Source organism: Bacillus rossius, chromosome 1 (assembly GCF_032445375.1).
Source record: "Bacillus rossius redtenbacheri isolate Brsri chromosome 1, Brsri_v3, whole genome shotgun sequence".
Classification (NCBI taxonomy): domain Eukaryota; kingdom Metazoa; phylum Arthropoda; class Insecta; order Phasmatodea; family Bacillidae; genus Bacillus; species Bacillus rossius.
In genome coordinates, this window is record NC_086330.1 from 254323941 (window position 1) to 254347298 (window position 23358).

Here is a 23358-nt window from a genome sequence, read left to right on the forward strand (position 1 = left end):
GCCGCGCGATGCCCGTTGCCATGGAGACGCAGAAGGCATGAACAATGCAAAATCCTGTTCTCATGCAGACAAAGTACCCACTGCTGCCTGGTTTTAAGCACCCATGGGATCTAATTTTCGGAAAATGTCATCCTGCGTAACATAAGGAACATTACTGTGAAGTTTCAAGTCTGTAAAATATATAAGTATATTATACTTGAAAAAAAAGGGCAGTAAAAAACAAATTAAACACAGAGAGAGGAAAAAAACAATAGTTTAGGTTTGCGATTAAAAGTGATAAAGAGTATTTAAATACTAATTGAACTCTTATGAGGGTACTGATTGCTTCGTTGTTAATATCACACGGGTGTTTTTTACTTGTATGGGAAAATTAAGAATGATAGGGCATCTAGTGCGTGGCAACAATGTTAATAGGCAATAGGAAATAAACTTCTAGCGCCTACGGCATTGTCAACACACACTTCGTACGTGTACTGCATGTTGTATCTAACCCCCTCGAACGCATTTGATTCTAAATTGGACTTTTAGTAAGGATCTCTAGTGTTATTGATAATATAATATAGCCTATAGCCTTCCTCGATAAATGTACTATCCAACACTGAAAGAATTTTTCAATTCGGACCAGTGGTTCCTGAGATTAGCGCGTTCAAACAAACAAACAAACAAACAAACAAACTCTTCAGTTATATAATATTAGTATAGATTGTGTATGTGCAACTGCCGCCCTTCCGCTTGGCACACCGAGAAAAATATATTTAGTTAAAACTGTATTTGCCCTGTGTAACACGTCAATCTTAGCGTGATAAAGGTATTTCAAAAATATTGTTATGTTTAACTTTACAGTGTGGTGTAACCTCATCCGGGCAAGACACGTTAACAGACTGGTTAAATGTAGGATAGGCTTGATATAATTTATAAAATAACTGAAAATATTCATTGTATCTTAAGTGTGTAGTATTTGAACCCACGAGTTTGGGCTCATTTGGTTTTGTTTGACGACTTCCATAAAAATTGGAGACGAAGGTCTGATAATGTAGCCGGTAGGTGGATAGTGTAACTCTTCAATTTTTTTTTTCATTTCTTAGAACATGATTTTAATATTTGGCATTCCGCGTGTTTAAATGCATAAAAAAATCAATGCATTTGTTATTCCAATTTTTGTGAGTAACACCAAGCTACATACGAGTTAATTACATATTAGGTTAGAAGAAAATTAGTAAAATCATTCTTAAATGCGCAGAGAATAAATAGATTGTTTAAAAGGTTTGTAAATAAGATTTTAACCTCCGAAACAAATATAGGAGTGTTAGAAGTTTGAAGCAAGTCTGATTTGGCATAAGGCATGATGTGAGGACTTGCGCGTGATTTCTCACCGGGCTTCCGAGGACCAGATGTGGATCCAAGGACCTGACCCAGGTCCTCGGATTGTAAAAACCTTATTTTCTCGTAAGTTATATCCTGTCCTTTTATGCCTTCTTGCAAGTTTTCAACGAAATCTGGCCGAGTCCTCGGTTACACTGTAGAGCGACAAATTCATATTTCAGCGTTTTACCGGTAGGAAGTACTGTAGTCGAAATTATTAATACACCGAGTGTCCGTTTATAAGCTAGTAGACACAATTCGAGGACTTGGTTACACACTTCTCTGAACACACACTTTGCCTATAGCCGCTGTAACTGAGGACGTAAATATTTCTGCATACCTTCAGCTTCTAAAACACTTTAGTATTAACCCTGCAATCCTATGACCTTGCATTTTCTGACTGTAAGCGAGGACTTGTTTGTTTAATGTGTTACCATGATATTAACACATCCATATGAACTGCGGAAACGGAATGTCCGATTATTTTGGTCTTCTTATAGGAATATAATTACGAGTATTAAAGCCCACAGAACATATTTGCTGTGCATTAAATATGTTTTTATAGCCCTTCTTTGTGATTTTTTCAATTTGTTTCTAATTACTTATATTTTGGTGTGAAAATATCCAATTTTTCGACTGTTCCTGAGAATACATTCGTAAAATCGATGTTACGTAAAATGCGGGGTTTGCTAATCGGAGTTCTAGTGCAATTAGAACTGCGTAAACCTCTGAAACCTTTGCCGCACGCCACACGTTGTTACAAGTGTATTTTTGACCAATAATCTGCTTGTATTTGTGTTCCAGATAGTGTGAGAGAAAGCTTATGTATCAATCAGAAAATGTATTGAAACAACAACTCTGACCCAGTATTTTTTAAAACAGTAAACGTTACTTTTTTTGTATAGTGTTTTTTTTAATTATTGTGCTTATTTAATTAAATTCAGTTGACATAGTTTAGTTTACTAATCTTTATATATATATATATATATATATATATATTTCCGGCCGTGTGTATGTGGCTAAACTCCTCCTAAATGGCTGGACAGATTTCGATGAAATTTTTGCGTGTGTTTAAGTGGGTCTCTGGATGGTTTGGATTCACAATTGGACCCGATATGTAGCGCTGTGATCGAGTTCTAGGAAGAAAACTCTTTATTTTCGGATTTTTTATATTAATTTTTTATTTTTTGCATATGAGAACTAAAATTTCACATCTCCACCACCACACAATATTTATTGACTAAAAATTATGATAATATAAAGAATAATTGATCGTAAAACCTTCTGTAAAGTATTATACATAGTTTTGTTTGTGTTACTTGCGTCGTAGCTTGGCGTTGTTTAGACATTTCGATTTCTGTTCTCTTTGTTTCCATGTTCCATGTATCAACATTGGGTGCATATGGAGTGTATTATTCATCGACAAAACACATTAAAATTACATTTTAAATCATAAATGAAGTGACCTTTAACGCAGAACCTTACACATTTTCACAATGTATGTTTTTAAGTGAATATATTACATTATATTCCAAGAATTTAAATTTTATAAATTTGTGCATTTAATGACAATCAATCAAACGTGCAACTTTTTATTTTCAGTTATTATTAGTGTCGATGATTCTATAAAATTTACTGAGTGTTAAACAACGCATCGAAAATAAACAACATGTGAGTTAGACCAACAAATTATAACATCCAAAAAATTTAAATATAAGAACCTTATATTTATATGTTGTGTGTTTATTAAGCAACTGATCTGAGCCACTTCACCACCTTGCGTTCGAATATGTGCTGGAAATAGGCTAATCGTCACATGCACTAATTGTCATCGACAATACAGACAAATAATGCCAACACTGCCATGCATTTAAATACAAAGGTGAATCGGCCAGTCGTTGCTGAGCACCACCATTCGCCACCAGAACCATCGATAACGCTATTGGCTGGAGCCAAATCTCAATGAAAATTCGTTAATTCAATTCTTGCTTCCAAATGACATCATTTAGAGCAACATAAATCGTTCAGAATGAGGATGGTCGTAATATTGAATCGACATTTAAGATTAAGGACTAAGTGTATCATAAAATTGTTTTTTTGTTCTCAATGCCTGATGGCCATCCACAGGTTTTGCAGATCTATTTCATTGGCGACGAGGAGGAACAAATAAACACACGCTGCCAAAACAACCACATCGAGCAGATGGACGAGCGAGAAATAGTGGCGAATTTGGAAATGTTGCGTGATCAAGTGTGTGCGTGTATGTATGTGTATATATATATATATATATATATATATATATATATATATATATATGGTCCACATTTATTTTGGATGGCACTGATTTTTAGGGGGTGGCTTGCGCCGTTTCCCGCCATGCTGCCAGCCAGCACACATACTTAAACTAGAAATATCAGTAAGAATGTGTAAATGTGCAGAGGATTATTCTTGGGCGCTTCACCAATTAGGGTCTCGGGAGACCAAAAAAGGAAAGAAAAAAAAATCAGACTATAATTAGAGCCCCGCTGGGCCAAAACACGACAATAATTTTAGAGGGCTGCGTCGGTGTTGGGCGTTGCATGAGTCACTTAAAACTATGATTATACTTAATTAAAATTAATAGTACGAACTGCCAGCTTAGAATTGCAAGGACTGTGTTTTTGCGCTCCGCGTGGACGCGCTAGGCGGAGAACCAGTTTTCATTGGCCGACAGACTGCGCGGCCAATCACGCGCGACTAGGCGGCCGGTGGGCGAGGAACGATTTCGGTCGCTTGTGTTTTTGTCACTCTACCATTCGGGTTATAAAACATGCGTGGAAGGTCGCAACAGTGTTGGCGGAAGGTTTGTCAGCAGGGGGCGGGGAAGGGACAAGCAAACCCGCTACTTCCTGGCAGCTGTCAAGGCGTGAAAAAGAAATGTGTGCCGCACCCGCTGGGATCTCCCTAGGGTAACGGCAACTGGAACTGACGGCGGGTTAGATTTATTGCTCTAGGAGCAAGCCGGGTGTATGAGAGAGGCTCTTGCCGTAAAATCGCTGTAAATTAAAAACGGCCAGTTAACCATATTGAGCACCATAAACTTACTTCCCAAATATTTCTCCCATTTACGAAAGAACAGCTTTTCTGCTGCTTTTGTCCTTGTAGCAGCCTCAAAAGCAAGCCAGTTTGTAAAGAAATGTTTAAACGATAAGGTATATTTTACCAATAGGCAATATCTGAAAAATTGCCGATCATTACGATAACCGATAACGGGCCATCATTAGTTAGTATTTGGTGTAAATTCTATCAGAGAGGTCCTTATCAAAATGAGGTCTTTGATGGCGATTTATTTTATTTTGTTTGTCGACTTTGTTGGTGGCGAAGTTACGGCGATATGCCTTTTCTTACACTTAACCACATTAAACAACACTTAACCACATTGATGGCTACCAATAATAGCTCGTATCCAATAGGTTTCGAATCTTGTCAAACTGTTATTTTCTTTATTAATTAATGATTTATATTAATTCCAATACTACAATCAAGGTGATGTACATGTATATTTTAATACTTAATCAATTCATATTGATTACTCAATTAGTAATGTTAAAGTCTTGCTTCCATTTCTAAACGAACAAATGAAAATAAACTTATGCTGTAAACAGAGAAACCCCAGGCTATATGAATTGGTTCCGCTTATATGATAAATAAAGGCTATCGCTTGAATGAGTTAAAATTAATTTATCTACAGCATTGAGAAAAACATTAAGTTCTGATAAAAACAGTCTTCACCTGGAAGGAGCAGATATTGCAAATTAGCATAATTACAGTTCTCCCTTTATGGAACTGCAGCCCGGATAACCTTATTGTGTGTCGACAATATAAATTACCTACACAGTTATCATAGTAATTTCACACGAGCCACGCGTAACTCTATGCTAGCAATCCCCGTGTATTCTTCCAAATGTTTATCAGCATAATGCAGCCACGAGAATCAGGCTCTGGACCAGACGTCAATGCATTCGGAAAACTTAGCTATTCGCCTTAAATTTATGCTTGTATGTATTTTCCCCCGGAAGTCATATCACAAGTGCCGTCCGAACTGGAAATGAAGTATACAAAATATGTATTATTATTTTGTGGGCTCCTTACAACGTGAATATGTGTATGAATGTGCGAGTGATAACTAACTCTTATTAGCTTATTTAGGCTACGAGTGATTTCATATCCTTTGTTACATTTCAGTAGGTGTATGCACAACTATGATTTATTATTTGATACATGTAAATTTGCTTTTATTGTAGATTTTTTGTAGATTCATTTTCATCCATTCCATTTAAGGCCGTATCCAAATTCAAGTAGGCAGTAATGTAAATGTGTCCTCGCTAAACTAAATTTGCCCATATGGAGTACTTGAATAATACGGAAGGGATTAATTTTAAGCCTCTACACAACTAGCCAGCTACAAAGTAATTAAATCTCTATATTTCCAAAACTTAATTTTTAACGTTAGCACATATATGTTTGAAGATAGTAAAATTGTACACTCAATTGTAAACCCATGAATTTATAAGAATCTTCTAAGTGTCTACAACTATTAACAAATTACAATTTTCAGCCATTCATAAAAACTTTTACACTCATTAATATATATGATAAAATAATAATTAAAAACTTTATGCTTGTTGAAAAGAAAGATGCTAGTGATTAAAAGAATATTATAATGCCTTAAATCTGCATTAAAATATCGTCGTCTGGGAGCGTAAGACTGCGACCCCACGTATATCAATATAAAATGACACCACTACAGTCATTCCGCGCACTTTTTTGTTGGTAAAAGTATATACAGAATATCTCACGGCCCAGCTTAAAATTGTGGATGGCACAAATTGTAAAGAAAGACTTGGGATAACGCTGGAATAATAAGTAATGTGTAAACAATCCTTATTTTGATCCCTATGAATTAAAATTTATAATATATATGGCTGCAGTGGTCCATGATTAGTTAGTGTTTTTATTAAGTACTTATTTTTCTAACTTAAATATTTTCTGGTTTATTACTGAGTAGACCCTACACTTTTGTATGCTTATTGTAAAACAATTTTTTTCTTGACTGACATTGAAGAAAAAAATTATTCAATTCAAGCACTTTTCGCGCACGCTACATCAGTCATTCGGCGCACTTTTTTGTTGGTAAAAGTATATACAGAAGATCTCACGGCCCAGCTTAAAATTGTGGATGGTACAAATTGTAAAGAAAGACTTGGGATAACGCTGGAATAATAAGTAATGTGTGGACAATCCTTAGTTTGATCCCTATGAATTAAAATTTATAATAAAAATATGGCTGCAGTGGTTCATGATTAGTGAGTGTTTTTTTCAAGTACTTATTTTTCAAACATAAATATTTTCTGGTTATTGCTGAGTAGACCCTTCACTTTTGTATGCTTATTGTAAAACAATTTTTTTCTTGACTGACATTGAAGAAAAAAAATATTCAATTCAAGCTCAAATTTGCGCAGCTGTCTTCAGTCATTCCGCGCACTTTTTTGTTGGTAAAAGTATATACAGAAGATCTCACGGCCCAGCTTAAAATTGTGGATGGTACAAATTGTAAAGGATACCTTTAGCTAACATTGGAATCATGTGTTATGTTCGGACAATCCTTAGTTTGATCCCTATGATTTAAAATTTATCATAAATATTTGACTGTCGTGGTCCATGTTTAGCTAGTGTTTTTTTAAGAACTTATTTTTCAAACATAAATATTTTCTGGTTTATTGCTGAGTAAAACCTTCACTTTCGTATGCTTATTTGAAATATTTTTTTTTTTTTAGATTGAGAATGAAGGAAAAAAATATTTAATTCGAGCACTGTTCGCGCAGGCTACATCAGTCATTCGGCGCACTTTTTTGTTGGTAAAAGTATATACAGAAGATCTCACGGCCCAGCTTAAAATTGTGGATGGTACAAATTGTAAAGGATACCTCTAGCTAACATTGGAATCATGTGTTATGTTCGGACAATCCTTAGTTTGATCCCTATGAATTAAAATGTATAATAAAAATCTCGCTGCAGTGGTCCATGTTCAATAAGTGTTTTTTTTAAGTACATATTTTTAAAACAAAAATATTATCTAGTTTATTGTTGAGTAGAACTTTCAAATTTGTAAACGCATTGTAAAACATTTCTTTCTCGGTTGAGAATGAAGAAAAAAATTATTTTATTCGAACACATTTCGCGCAGGCTACTTCAGTCATTCGGCACACTTTTTTGTTGGTAAAAGTATATACAGAAGATCTCACGGCCTAGCTACAAATTGTGGCTGGTAAAAATTGTAAAGGATACCTTTAGCTAATATTGGAATCATGTGTTATGTTCGGACAATCCTTAGTTTTATCCCTATGAATTAAAATTTATAATAAATATCTCGCGGCAGTGGTCCATGTTCAATAAGTGTATTTTTAAGTACTTATTTTTAAAACTAAAATATTATCTTGCTTATTGATGAGTAGAACATTTACATATTTGTAAACGTATTGTAAAACATTTCTTTCTCGGTTGAGAATGAAGAAAAAAATTATTTTATTGGAACACATTTCGCGCAGGCTACTTCAGTCATTCGGCGCACTTTTTTGTTGGTAAAAGTATATACAGAAGATCTCACGGCCCAGCTTAAAATTGTGGATGGTACAAATTGTAAAGAAAGACTTGGGATAACGCTGGAATAATAAGTAATGTGTGGACAATCCTTAGTTTGATCCCTATGAATTAAAATTTATAATAAAAATATGGCTGCAGTGGTTCATGATTAGTGAGTGTTTTTTTCAAGTACTTATTTTTCAAACATAAATATTTTCTGGTTATTGCTGAGTAGACCCTTCACTTTTGTATGCTTATTGTAAAACAATTTTTTTCTTGACTGACATTGAAGAAAAAAAATATTCAATTCAAGCTCAAATTTGCGCAGCTGTCTTCAGTCATTCCGCGCACTTTTTTGTTGGTAAAAGTATATACAGAAAATCTCACGGCCCAGCTTAAAATTGTGGATGGTACAAATTGTAAAGGATACCTTTAGCTAACATTGGAATCATGTGTTATGTTCGGACAATCCTTAGTTTGATCCCTATGATTTAAAATTTATCATAAATATTTGACTGTCGTGGTCCATGTTTAGCTAGTGTTTTTTTAAGAACTTATTTTTCAAACATAAATATTTTCTGGTTTATTGCTGAGTAAAACCTTCACTTTCGTATGCTTATTTGAAATATTTTTTTTTTTTTTTTTAGATTGAGAATGAAGGAAAAAAATATTTAATTCGAGCACTGTTCGCGCAGGCTACATCAGTCATTCGGCGCACTTTTTTGTTGGTAAAAGTATATACAGAAGATCTCACGGCCCAGCTTAAAATTGTGGATGGTACAAATTGTAAAGGATACCTCTAGCTAACATTGGAATCATGTGTTATGTTCGGACAATCCTTAGTTTGATACCCATAAATTAAAATTTATCATAAATATTTGACTGTCGTGGTCCATGTTTAGCTAGTGTTTTTTTAAGAACTTATTTTTCAAACATAAATATTTTCTGGTTTATTGCTGAGTAGAACCTTCACTTTCGTATGCTTCTTTGAAATATTTTTTTTTTTAGATTGAGAATGAAGGAAAAAAATATTTAATTCGAGCACTGTTCGCGCAGGATACATCAGTCATTCGGCGCACTTTTTTGTTGGTAAAAGTATATACAGAAGATCTCACGGCCCAGCTTAAAATTGTGGATGGTACAAATTGTAAAGGATACCTCTAGCTAACATTGGAATCATGTGTTATGTTCGGACAATCCTTAGTTTGATCCCTATGAATTAAAATGTATAATAAAAATCTCGCTGCAGTGGTCCATGTTCAATAAGTGTTTTTTTTAAGTACATATTTTTAAAACAAAAATATTATCTAGTTTATTGTTGAGTAGAACTTTCAAATTTGTAAACGCATTGTAAAACATTTCTTTCTCGGTTGAGAATGAAGAAAAAAAATATTTTATTCGAACACATTTCGCGCAGGCTACTTCAGTCATTCGGCACACTTTTTTGTTGGTAAAAGTATATACAGAAGATCTCACGGCCTAGCTACAAATTGTGGCTGGTAAAAAATGTAAAGGATACCTTTAGCTAATATTGGAATCATGTGTTATGTTCGGACAATCCTTAGTTTGATCCCTATGAATTAAAATTTATAATAAATATCTCGCGGCAGTGGTCCATGTTCAAAAAGTGTATTTTTAAGTACTTATTTTTAAAACTAAAATATTATCTAGTTTATTGTTGAGTAGAACTTTCAAATTTGTAAACGCATTGTAAAACATTTCTTTCTCGGTTGAGAATGAAGAAAAATATTATTTTATTGGAACACATTTCGCGCAGGCTACTTCAGTCATTCGGCGCACTTTTTTGTTGGTAAAAGTATATACAGAAGATCTCACGGCCCAGCTTAAAATTGTGGATGGTAAAAATTGTAAAGAAAGACTTGGGATAACGCTGGAATAATAAGTAATGTGTGGACAATCCTTAGTTTGATCCCTATGAATTAAAATGTATAATAAAAATCTCGCTGCAGTGGTCCATGTTCAATAAGTGTTTTTTTTAAGTACATATTTTTAAAACAAAAATATTATCTAGTTTATTGTTGAGTAGAACTTTCAAATTTGTAAACGCATTGTAAAACATTTCTTTCTCGGTTGAGAATGAAGAAAAATATTATTTTATTCGAAAACATTTCGCGCAGGCTACTTCAGTCATTCCGCGCACTTTTTTGTTGGTAAAAGTATATACAGAAGATCTCACGGCCCAGCTTAAAATTGTGGATGGTACAAATTGTAAAGGATACCTTTAGCTAACATTGGAATCATGTGTTATGTTCGGACAATCCTTAGTTTGATCCCTATGATTTAAAATTTATCATAAATATTTGACTGTCGTGGTCCATGTTTAGCTAGTGTTTTTTTAAGAACTTATTTTTCAAACATAAATATTTTCTGGTTTATTGCTGAGTAGAACCTTCACTTTCGTATGCTTATTTGAAATATTTTTTTTTTAGATTGAGAATGAAGGAAAAAAATATTTAATTCGAGCACTGTTCGCGCAGGATACATCAGTCATTCGGCGCACTTTTTTGTTGGTAAAAGTATATACAGAAGATCTCACGGCCCAGCTTAAAATTGTGGATGGTACAATTTGTAAAGGATACCTCTAGCTAACATTGGAATCATGTGTTATGTTCGGACAATCCTTAGTTTGATCCCTATGAATTAAAATGTATAATAAAAATCTCGCTGCAGTGGTCAATGTTCAATAAGTGTTTTTTTTAAGTACATATTTTTAAAACAAAAATATTATCTAGTTTATTGTTGAGTAGAACTTTCAAATTTGTAAACGCATTGTAAAACATTTCTTTCTCGGTTGAGAATGAAGAAAAATATTATTTTATTCGAACACATTTCGCGCAGGCTACTTCAGTCATTCGGCACACTTTTTTGTTGGTAAAAGTATATACAGAAGATCTCACGGCCCAGCTTAAAATTGTGGATGGTACAAATTGTAAAGGATACCTCTAGCTAACATTGGAATCATGTGTTATGTTCGGACAATCCTTAGTTTGATCCCTATTATTTAAAATTTATCATAAATATTTGACTGTCGTGGTCCATGTTTAGCTAGTGTTTTTTTAAGAACTTATTTTTCAAACATAAATATTTTCTGGTTTATTGCTGAGTAGAAGCTTCACTTTCGTATGCTTATTTGAAATATTTTTTTTTTAGATTGAGAATGAAGGAAAAAAATATTTAATTCGAGCACTGTTCGCGCAGGATACATCAGTCATTCGGCGCACTTTTTTGTTGGTAAAAGTATATACAGAAGATCTCACGGCCCAGCTTAAAATTGTGGATGGTACAAATTGTAAAGGATACCTCTAGCTAACATTGGAATCATGTGTGATGTTCGGACAATCCTTAGTTTGATCCCTATGAATTAAAATGTATAATAAAAATCTCGCTGCAGTGGTCCATGTTCAATAAGTGTTTTTTTTAAGTACATATTTTTAAAACAAAAATATTATCTAGTTTATTGTTGAGTAGAACTTTCAAATTTGTAAACGCATTGTAAAACATTTCTTTCTCGGTTGAGAATGAAGAAAAAAATTATTTTATTCGAACACATTTCGCGCAGGCTACTTCAGTCATTCGGCACACTTTTTTGTTGGTAAAAGTATATACAGAAGATCTCACGGCCTAGCTACAAATTGTGGCTGGTACAAATTGTAAAGAAAGCCTTTGGCTAACATTGGAATCATGTGTTATGTTCGGACAATCCTTAGTTTGATCCCTATGAATTAAAATTTATAATAAAAATCTCACTGCAGTGGTCCATGTTCAATAAGTGTTTTTTTAAGTACTTATTTTTAAAACTAAAATATTATCTTGTTTATTGATGAGTAGAACTTTAATATTTGTAAACGTATTGTAAAACATTTCTTTCTCGGTTGAGAATGAAGAAAAAAATTATTTTATTGGAACACATTTCGCGCAGGCTACTTCAGTCATTCGGCGCACTTTTTTGTTGGTAAAAATATATACAGAAGATCTCACGGCCCAGCTTAAAATTGTGGATGGTACATATTGTAAAGTATACCTTTAGCTAACATTGGAATCATGTGTTATGTTCGGACAATCCTTAGTTTGTTACCTATGAATTAAAATTAATCATAAATATTTGGCTGTCGTGGTCCATGTTTAACTAGTTTTTTTTTTAAGAACTTATTTTTCAAACATAAATATTTTCTGATTTATTGCTGAGTAGAACTTTCAATTTTGTATACTTATTGTAAAACATTTTTTTCTCGATTGAGAATGAAGAAAAAAATTATTTTATTCAAGCCCATTTCGCGCAGGCTACTTCAGTCATTCGGCGCACTTTTTTGTTGGTAAAAGTATATACAGAAGATCTCACGGCCCAGCTTAAAATTGTGGATGGTACAAATTGTAAAGGATACCTTTAGCTAACATTGCAATTATGTGTTATGTTCGGACAATCCGTAGTTTGATCCCTATGAATTAAAATGTATAATAAAAATCTCGCTGCAGTGGTCCATGTCCAATAAGGGTTTTTTTTTTAAGTACTTATTTTTAAAACTAAAATATTATCTTGTTTATTGTTGAGCAGAACTTTCAAATTTGTATACGTATTGTAAAACATTTCTTTCTCGGTTGAGAATGAAGAAAAAAATTATTTTTTAAACACATTTCGCGCAGGCTACTTCAGTTATTCGGCACACTTTTTTGTTGGTAAAAGTATATACAGAAGATCTCACGACCCAGCTTAAAATTGTGGATGGTACAAATTGTAAAGGATACCTTTAGCTTACATTGGAATAATGTGTCATGTTCGGACAATCCTTAGTTTGATCCCTATGAATTAAAATTTATCATAAAAATTTGGAAGGGAATGGTCGATGTTTAGCTAGAGTTTTTTTTAAGTACTTATTTTTCAAACTTAAATATTTTCTTGTTTATTGCTGAGTAGAACCTTCACTTTCGTATGCTTATTTGAAAAAATTTTTTTTTAGATTGAGAATGAAGAAAAAAAGTATTTAATTCGAGCACATTTCGCGCAGGCTACTTCAGTCATTCGGCACACTTTTTTGTTGGTAAAAGTATATACAGAAGATCTCACGGCCCAGCTTAAAATTGTGGATGCTACAAATTGTAAAGGATACCTTTAGCTTACATTGGAATAATGTGTCATGTTCGGACAATCCTTAGTTTGATCCCTATGAATTAAAATTTATCATAAAAATTTGGAAGGGAATGGTCGATGTTTAGCTAGAGTTTTTTTTAAGTACTTATTTAGAAGCTTAAATATTTTCTGATTTATTGCTGAGTAGAACCTTCACTTTCGTATGCTTATTTGAAACATTTTTTTTTTTTTTTAGATAGCGAATGAAGGAAAAAAATATTTAATTCGAGCACATTTCGCGCAGGCTACTTCAGTCATTCGGCGCAATTTTTTGTTGGTAAAAGTATATACAGAAGATCTCACGGCCCAGCTTAAAATTGTGGATGGTACAAATTGTAAAGGATACCTTTAGCTAACATTGGAATCATGTGTTATGTTCGGACAATCCTTAGGTAATTTTATTCCCATGAATTAATATATTTATATGATTTCATTTTCAAGATTTTTTTTTTAGTTTGACCATTATTTCTTAATTATTTTAATAAAAAAATGGTTGCGGGTTTTAGTAATTATACTACGTGCTTATTAAATGATTTGCCATTGTTTTTTTTATTTTTTTTATCATTTTGCTATGATGTTTTTGGTTGCGGTAGTATTTTTCTCTGCCCATCACCCTGCGCCATCTTGTTTCCGGTGTTGGTGTTGGTATATACAATATAGAACTTTACCGAGCTCATTTTTCTAACCTATCTTTTCCAATTCGAACAATTGAACAAATATTTTCAAACAAGTTCTAAACCACGGTGATATAGATAATATGTATGACAACTTATCTTTATTCACCCGTCCGCTTAGTGAGCGGCGGTCTGTGAACTAACAGCGCTAGGGTGCTGAACTCAATTTTATCTTAAATGGGAGTTTTCTATAAAAATGAGCATAGTTATAAACACTGTGTTTCGTTTTAAAATTGGTTATGGTTTCAGATTTTTTTTTTTGTTTATTTGGAAGCCTTGTAGGCATTAAATATGCGGCAATAACTTGTAACTTTTCTGCAGTTGTTAATTGAATGTAAAGCTGGACTCCCAATCATCCGTTTCATCCGTCCGTCCGTCAATTTCAATCCGTTATTTCTCTTGGCAATTATTACCGACTCTCAACCATCCACCATCCGTCCGTCCGTCACTATTCTAAAATATCTGTGCTACAACTTTCCGCCACATACTTTCTCAATTGTAGTTAACTTTTGGTGAAAATAATAATTAACTTTTTCTTTTTATGAATGTGATAATAAGTTTACAGGCGGGAACCATGCTTTTTACAAATGGATTAAACTGGTGCCATTTTAAAAATAACATTAGTCATGCCAGCGATTAAAAAAATTATGCTTCTTTTATTACTGCGTCAAAGGAAACAGAAAGAAGCTATTTCTATCCAGGCTTTTTCCCTCAGTTGCTTATCCCGATAGTCTTTGCTATATAATATTATACAAATGCTCCCTTTCCCGGACGTAATTTATCAGCATTTCTTCCGAAAAGCTCATTCTCATAAGCAATCTTTACCGTTATTATGACAATAATAATCGGTCAATACGACACAGCCTTCTATATATTGCAAATTAAAAAAAAATCGAACACTGTTTTCGGAAAGTCGTATTGAAGACGATCGAGTTACAAGGCGGTGGACCATCCGTTGGTCCGTCAAAAGCTAAAGATTGGCAAGGGTTTGACGGACGGAAGGATGGAATTTTTCGGGCCATCTGATTGGCTGCAGGTCACGTGATTGACGGACGGAAGGGTGACGGACGGATGAAACGGATGATTGGGAGTCCAGCTTTATTGTGTTCAGAATTCAAATCTGAAACAAACTGAGATCTCCCTGAGGAAAACATGTTTTAGAGACATTCCACCTGACATAATAAACCTTATCATCAGAAACTAAGGCTTTATTAAGCACAAAACATGACTTAGATTGTTACATGAATTAATACATAGATTTGAATAAGAGGTAATATTGAAGGTTAAACAATGTTCATGCAAAGAGGTTGCTAAGAGGTTGCTAAGAGGTTAAAACCAATATCACCACATTCGCCCCCTCTTCATTTAAGGACATAGTCCTTGAGATATTCAGAAGGTCTAGTGGTGCGGGAAGATCTCCGGAGTGGAGGTTGAGGTCTGGGAGGAGATCTGGGTGGAGTCCGAATTGGGTTCACTTGAGGTAGGTCTTGATCATTCATGTTCTTCGCAGGTGAATCTTCTGGAGTGAGGTTCAGCTGGGTGTCTTCAGATGCTTCAGTGTGTTGATTAGGATCATCAGCGAGGTTTGGAAAATTCACGTCTTCTAAGTTAGATTCATTGTTGACAATATCCCCTGCAGGAGCGAGATGCCTGAGGTTGACTGTTGTCTCCTTACCATCTGGAAGTTGAACCAGAGCATAGTCAGGGTTCGCCTCAAGCAGAGTTACTTCTTGCACCAGGGGGTCATATTTACTCTGACGGACGTGATTCTTCATTAGAATTTTCCCTGGTGTAGTAAGCCACGAAGGAAGAGTAACTCCAGAACTGGCCCTTCTCTTATGGTAGAACATACGTTCGTGGGGTGTAGCGTTAGTAGCAGTACAGAGCAGTGTGCGGATGGAGTGCAACGCTTCAGGTAACACCTTCTCCCACTGCGTTATCACGAGTCCCTTCGTTTTCAGCGCCAGCGATACAGTTCTCCATATTATCCCATTGTAACGTTCTACTTGGCCATTTCCACACGGATTGTATGGTGTAGTACGACTAGTAGCAACTCCATTGGAATGTAGGAATGATTGAAGTTCTCTGGATATAAAGAATGTGCCTCTGTCTGTGTGAATGTATGAAGGATATCCGAAGAGTGTAAAGATCTGATTTAGTGCTTGAATGACGGTTGTGGAGGATAGGTCGTTGCAAGGGATGGCAAAAGGGAACCTGGAGTACTCGTCGACTACCGTTAACAGATATTTCCGAGGAGTGTTGGATGGTAATGGTCCCTTAAAATCAACGCTGAGCCGTTCGAAGGGTGCGGTGGCCTTGATGAGGGTGCTCCGCTTGTTGTGAAAGCGAGGTTTGATTTCGGAGCATGTTCTGCAGGAAGACGTGACTCGGCGTATCTCGTCGATGGAGTAGGGAAGGTTCTGATTCTTCACCCAGTGAGCCATCCGAGTGATCCCTGGGTGACACAAAGCCTTGTGGTAGTGGACAAGTCTGTCGAAGGTATGGAGCGAGCCGCAAGTCCTAGAGAGAGCGTCAGCCGCCACGTTCTCCTTCCCCGGTCTGTAGATGATGTCATAGTTGTAAGGAGCAAGTTCTAACCGCCATCTTGTAAATTTTTCGTTCTTGATTTTCCCAGGATGCCGAATGTTAAACATGTAAGAAATAGACTTCTGGTCGGTTATAAGTTGAAACTTTCTTCCTATCAAGTAATGCCTCCACTTCCGAAGGGCTTCAATGATCGCATAAGCTTCCTTCTCGACAGCTGAATGGTGTTGTTCGCTCTTAGTGAGGGTTCTCGAGAAGAAGGCTACTGGTCTCTTGTTTTGAGTCAGAGTGGCGGCGATGGCGACGTCAGAGGCATCTGTTTCGACGCAGAATGGGATGTCTTCCTCTACGTTAACGACGAAGGATTTAACTATGCAGTTCCGTAAATTGTTGAAGTCTTGGATTAGTTCAGGGGCCATAGGAAATACTTTACAGTTCACTAATCTACGTATTTTATCTGAAAATTTTGGAATCCATTTAGAATAATAAGCGAACATCCCTAGTGCTCGTTGCAAGGATGCTTTGTTTCTAGGGATAGGGAAATCAATCAGTGGCTTAAGTCTGTCGGGATCTGGTTTGAGTATATTGTTTTCGATGAGATAACCGAGGAGCTTAAGAGACTTCAAATTGAAATGGGATTTTTCTTGATTAATGGTTAAATTATATTTCTTGCAGACGTCTAAAAATTTTCGTAGATTGGAGTCGTGTTCAGATTGGTCTTTTCCGCTCACCGTCACATCGTCCAAGTAGATGCCAACTCCTTGTAGTCTTTCTTTGGTCTTGATCTCGTCCATCTTCCTCAGGAAAGCAGACACTCCATTGGTGACGCCCATTGGTATACGTTTGAATTTCCAGAGTTTTCCTGCTGCCTCGAAGGCGGTGTACGGCCTGTCTTCAACCCTTATTGGTATTTGATAATATGCGCTCTTGAGATCTATTGTGCTGTGGATATTATATTTAGCTACATCGGAAACTATTTTCTCTATGGAAGGGATTGGGTAAGCGTCTAACATCGTGTATCGGTTTATAGTCTGAGAATAGTCGACGACCATACGTTTTCGATGTGTTCCACTCACGACTAGTACCTGCGCCCTCCAGGGTGAGTTGCTTTCTTCAATGACACCGTCAGAGAGAAGTTTTTCTATGTGGGATTGAATGTATTTTTCGTCTTCGTTTGAGTGTCGTCTGGACTTGATCGCGATAGGTCTACAATTTGGTGTTAAGTGTTCGAAGAGGGTGGCCGGACCGACTTTGGCACATGCTAAGCTACTGATTTGCAGTTCAGGTTTATTACCACCAAAAACTATCGACAGAGTGGAATGCTGCTTAAAGATATCGTGCCCTAATATAACATCTGCGCAACAGTTGTTTAGAACGTTAAGCTTTGTTTTTCTGTATATATTGTCCGAGATTTGTAAATCTACGGAACAATAAGCTTTTATAGGCATGGCCAAAGAGGACGATGCCATAGCTACTTCAGATGACGTAGGATATTGTTTTAATTTATGTTTGGAGACAAAACCATCATTTATGTAACTCTCCGAACTCCCCGTGTCTATTAGCCCTTCAGCTGGAAAACCATTTACTTTAAGTTTGACAATGGTTTTGGAAAGGCTAGTTGGAGAAGCAGCTGATGTTTTGGAAGATGTTGGTTTGGTCTTACGATTACGATTAGATTCGTTAGTAGGGAAAACCAGAGACTTAGCAGGAAGGCAAGCAACAGTTGAGAAGTCATCTGTGTCTTGAGGAGAGTCAGGTAAGGCGGCAGTACGATCTTTGGGCTTAATTGACCTACAGACTTTTGCATAATGGCCTTTCTTACCACAGAGTTTGCATGTAGCTTCTCGCGCTGGACAGGAAGAACGAGGATGACGAGGGAACCCACAGAAGAAACATTTCTGACTACTGCTGGCTGCGGTTACAGGAGAATTTGGTTGCTGAACCGGCTCAGTTGAGGCTAAAGGTGTCTGGCTAGGAATATAGGATTCAGAAATTATATGAGCTGATTCTAATGATCGTGCTTTTGCAAATGCTTCATCCAGGCTAAGAGTTGTGTTTTCTAACAAACGTTGTCGGATACTGTTCGATGAGAGACCTTTTATAAATGCATCTCTAATGTATTCATCCCTATAAGCTGCTGCTTTAACATCTTTGAACTCGCAGTCAGAGCTAAGGAGACGCAAAGATTGTAAGAATTGATTTACACTTTCATCAGGTTGCTGGTGTCGGCTCATTAGTTTATGCCTTGAAAATATTTCATTCTTAGGTTTAATAAAGAGTGAATCTAGCTTTTCGATTGCAGACGCATAAGAAGTACATTCGCTAATAAGTTCGTATATACTGTGACTCACGTGATTGTAGAGTAGTAACAGCTTATCAGATTCAGAAGCCTTGATTGAAGCTGTGAAGACTTCGAATGTTTTCTTCCAGTGATTCCATTGTGAGGAGCTTTTCGCAGTTGTGTGATCTGCTTCAAATCTCTCGGGCTTGAAATACTTGTCCATTGTTTGTATTAAATGTTTCTTGGTAAAATGTGCTTAATAAATTGACATAATAAACCTTATCATCAGAAACTAAGGCTTTATTAAGCACAAAACATGACTTAGATTGTTACATGAATTAATACATAGATTTGAATAAGAGGTAATATTGAAGGTTAAACAATGTTCATGCAAAGAGGTTGCTAAGAGGTTGCTAAGAGGTTAAAACCAATATCACCACACCACCACCATCGTGAGGATTTTAAACTAAACTAACACAACTTAAAATTATTTTAATAACGAATTACATTTCACCAAATTTTTAATTGTGTTTGGCCTAACTTACTAACCTTAAAAGGGTCGGCATACGCCAGAATGGCCACACAATAGTCAGCTGATACCAAGGGGGTAGCCACATCATCATGTTTACATGGTAAGTGTGTGAAGGCTTTTTTTTTATCTTTCGGCTAATTGTTTTTCCAAAACATTGACTGAAGTGCAGTGTTTGCAATGTGGAAACAGTTAAAAATGACATTGATTATTAAAGTAACTGTTTGGAGATTCTAATCTATACTTACTAACAATCATTAGACTTGGTCAGGCACAATTTCCGCAATGTTTTGGCGAGAACCATATGGTGATGGCGAGGTTAAAAAGTGACTTCACTTATGTCACAGCAAACCATCTCCTGATAATTCCCAACCCCATGCTGATACCTATGGACGAAAACAAGACACATTAATAATCTCAAATTGTTACACAAGAAAATTAGGTAAATATGATAGTTATGATAATGATTTAAAAGTATGATTTTAACAACAAAAAAAAGAATTTGCTAAAGGAAAGTGAGATTATGCTTGTGTTTCCATCAAATAAATGTCGCATAATTATTTTTATGAGAAAATAATTTTGAATGTACTTTTATGAGATTGTTTTAAAATATGTAAGTTCTGACATCGTACCGACCATGGCCTCTATGCCCGTGCTCTGCACCGCCGGTACCGGATCCCGTTTTTGGAGCGCGCCCCTAGTCCAGCCGGAATGAGTCTTACGAGCGCCCCGGGCGTGGCCTCAATAAATTCGAATAAACTTCAGGACACAAAACCCCGGGGACTCGACTTCATAAAACAGTCAATAAATGAGACACTAGAAAAATAGTAATTATTCATAAGCATTTAGCAAGTGCGTCGTAGGTAATCCGTGCGAGCACCGCACGTGCGGAGTGGGCAACGAACCTAATTACCGGTCGCCGCGGCCACTGGCCTTAATTACAGTGCCCGAGGACCTGATCAAGTTGTCGTCGTCCCTCCGAAGGCCATAAAGCCCGGCCTCCACCCGCCAGTATTAAACCCCGCTAACGGAACGTACCCCTAGCCCATGTCATGTGAGTCAAGCGAGCTGTCGATGCCGGTGAGTGCCTTCACAGATTACGTCCATATGCCAACACCACCAAAAGTTCTTATGTATCATTAATTACTGTGAGTAATTAAGCTATTTTTAATGAACAGAACAACCCTTAATAGTGAAAGTGCGTCATAGGGGTGCAGCGGTTTTCCCCGTTGGAAACCGCAATTAATAAACATCCGGAACGTCCCTTGCGGCCTTCCGCCAAAAATTAACCACCGTTTTAATCAACCTAATTACCTCCCTGTTTTCACTTGCAAATAGCCACTGGAGTAGTCAACAAGTGACAGACAGACTCCAGCTTAACTTTTGATTTTCAAATATTATTAATCTCAATTTTATGATGTATTATTATAGGCCTTCTGCCAATTAATTCAGACAGAAGTAATTAAGTTACGAGGGTTCTAGAAATAATAATGACTAATTATAATTATCACATTGGAATAACGGCACATTAGAAAGTTCGGCGCGTCATGACGCTTCCTCCCCTCCCAAGCCGGCACAAAGCGGCAGTAGAGTTTTAACAACGTACTGGGGCGGACGTGTGATCCCGCGGGGAGATTTCAACGTTTGTACTCCTGATTCTTCATACTGGTAAATATAATATTTCACTAAATCTCTTTTACCTCTCCCCATGTGCCCCCGTGCCCTTTTCTGGTGCAGGGCTTAACCCAGCCGCTTTAATTTTTGCTCGTCGCACAACAACGGTTCGCGACGCAGTCACTTTATTATCTTCGTGGGCCCGCGACTCACACAGGTGAGCCCGGGCACAAAGCTATTTCCAGTTCATCATGGGAGGGGCCGTTAACCCACCCAAACTCTTCGTCGACCCTCAAACCAATGTAGGGACCTTGTTTGCAAGTGCCGCAACGTAACACATAATTAATTGTCAGTGCGAGTGTGTGTAGTGCCAACGTATTTTTGTCAAGTGTAATTGTGTAACTTGTGCCCATCCACACTATGTGAGATGCGGAATTAAAAAACCAGCACATAAATACAGTTTTCTTTATTTCGTAAACGGTCTCTGAACAATTAGGAAACAGTCCTCTATACTGTTTAGGTCCAGTGCGTATTAGAAGCAGGGACTCCCTCCCACCATCAACAGCCACCGATCCTAGTGGAACACGCAGGTGCAAAACCCCACGACCACCTCGGTTAATCCTCAAATTAACTTGGTGCCCACCGGAGATTTCCTTTAGAGCCACTGAAAACCACTAGGACCGCCCCGGGTCTAGATCACGAGACCGCAGGTGACGGCATTTGGCGCCCTTTGCGTGTGGCGAAAACTGGACTTTTTCAACAGTTTCCAACAATTTTCTTCAAACGGACCACGGCGTGGGTAAGAAGCAGCCATTTTGCGAGCAACAAGTGATTGGGGTCAGACAGGCAGGCGCGGCCATAGTAGCGGACAAAGAGTCCCCTTCTGCCTCTTGGACAAAGGCAAGCCGGCGGAACAAGGGACTCGATGCCAACACATCGCACCACATTGTCGCCACCACCTGGCCACGACGTCGTACTGCCGTCATCACTACCGCCCGAGTGCGCAGTCACAAACGGGACACTGTTCGACGCAATGTCCAGGGCCTTGATACCGAGACACCGGAGTGAGGCCCCGCCGCCTGGATTTGCTCCGCGGTGCCAGCCTGGCTTCGAAGCACATTCGGTTGACCCTGCCACAACGAGACAGGCGTGCACACTGCCCTCCACAGGCGCCACGACGCCGCACCTTGGTCATCATGCCACAGCAGCCGCCGAGGAGGCGTGCACTCAGGCCTCCACAAGAGCCACGACGCCACCTCTCGTCCAGCCTGCCACAGCAGCCGCCGAGGAGGTGCGCACTCTGGCACTCAAAGGCGCTGCATCACTACTGCCCTTCACGCCACTGTGGGCACGCCACCAACGCGTGTCATGCGCGCTGCTGAAGGTGCCACGCCACTTCTGCCCGCCACAGAGGGTACGCCACTGCCGCCCACCACAGAGGGTGCCCCACTGCCGCCCGCCATACACGCTGCTGATGGCACCATGCTACTTCCGCCCGCCACGGAGGGTGCACCACTGCCGCCTGTCACGCACGCTGCTGAAGGCGCCACGCCACTTCCGCCCGCCATGGAGGGTGCGCCACTGCCGCCCGCAACGGAGAATGCGCCACTGCCACCCGCCGCGGAGGGTGCACCACTGCCGCCAGCCACGCGCGCTGCTAAAGGCACCACGCCTCTTCTGCCTGCCATGGAGGGTGCACCACTGCCACCAACCACGGAGGGTGCGCCACTGCCGCCCGCCACGGAGAGTGCATCGCTGCCGCCCGCCACGCGTGCCACTGTGGGCGCGCCACCTACGCGCGAACGTGCACCGCCGAGGAGGTGCGCACTTCAGCCTCCACAGGTGCCACGATGCCGCCCCTCGGCCATACTGCCGCCGCAGTAACAAGGCGACACCTACACACACCGGCTGCCGGAGCTAGGGGTGCCAAACCTCGGCGGGGTCTATCTTGGGGCTAGGACAGGCTTTTCCGGGGGGGGGGCATTTGTCGTCGTCCCTCCGAAGGCCATAAAGCCTGGCCTCCACCCATCAGTATTAAACCCCGCTAACGGAACGTACCCCTAGCCCATATCACGTGAGTCAAGCGAGCGGTCGACACCGGTGAGTGCCCTCACAGATTACGTCCATATGCAAACACCACCAAACAGTTCTTATGCATCATTAATTACTGTGAGTAATTAAGCGATTTTTAATTAAAAGAACAACCCTTAATAGTGAAAGTGCATCGTAGGGGTGCAGCGGTTTCCCCATAAGGAAACCACAATTGATAAACATCCAGAACGTCCCTTGTGGCCTTCCGCCAATGATTAACCACAGTTTTAATCAACCTTATTCACCTCCATGTTTTCACTTGCAAATAGCCACTGGAGTAGTCAACAAGTGACAGACAGACTCCAGCTCGACTTTGATTTTCAAATATCATTAATCTCAATTTTACTATGTATTATTATTATAGGCCTTCCGCCAATTAATTCAGACAGAGGTAATTAAGTTACGAGGGTTCTAGAAATAATAATGACTAATTATAATTATCACATTGGAATAACGGCACATTAGAAAGTTCGGTGCGTCATGACGCTTCCTCCCC

At 38.2% G+C, this 23358-nt stretch overlaps 1 protein-coding gene across 1 annotated transcript in view; it reads right to left on the reverse strand.

The window, feature by feature from the left end:
* Nucleotides 1–13868, reverse strand: part of LOC134527485 (mediator of RNA polymerase II transcription subunit 22) — a 78171-nt gene extending 64303 nt beyond the window's left edge. Inside the window, exon 1 of the mRNA XM_063360201.1 lies at nt 13804–13868. Coding sequence (XP_063216271.1) covers nt 13804–13806 — 3 coding nt within the window. The 5' untranslated portion in view covers nt 13807–13868. The remainder of the gene's footprint in view (nt 1–13803) is intronic.
* Nucleotides 13869–23358: the final 9490 nt, after the last annotated feature.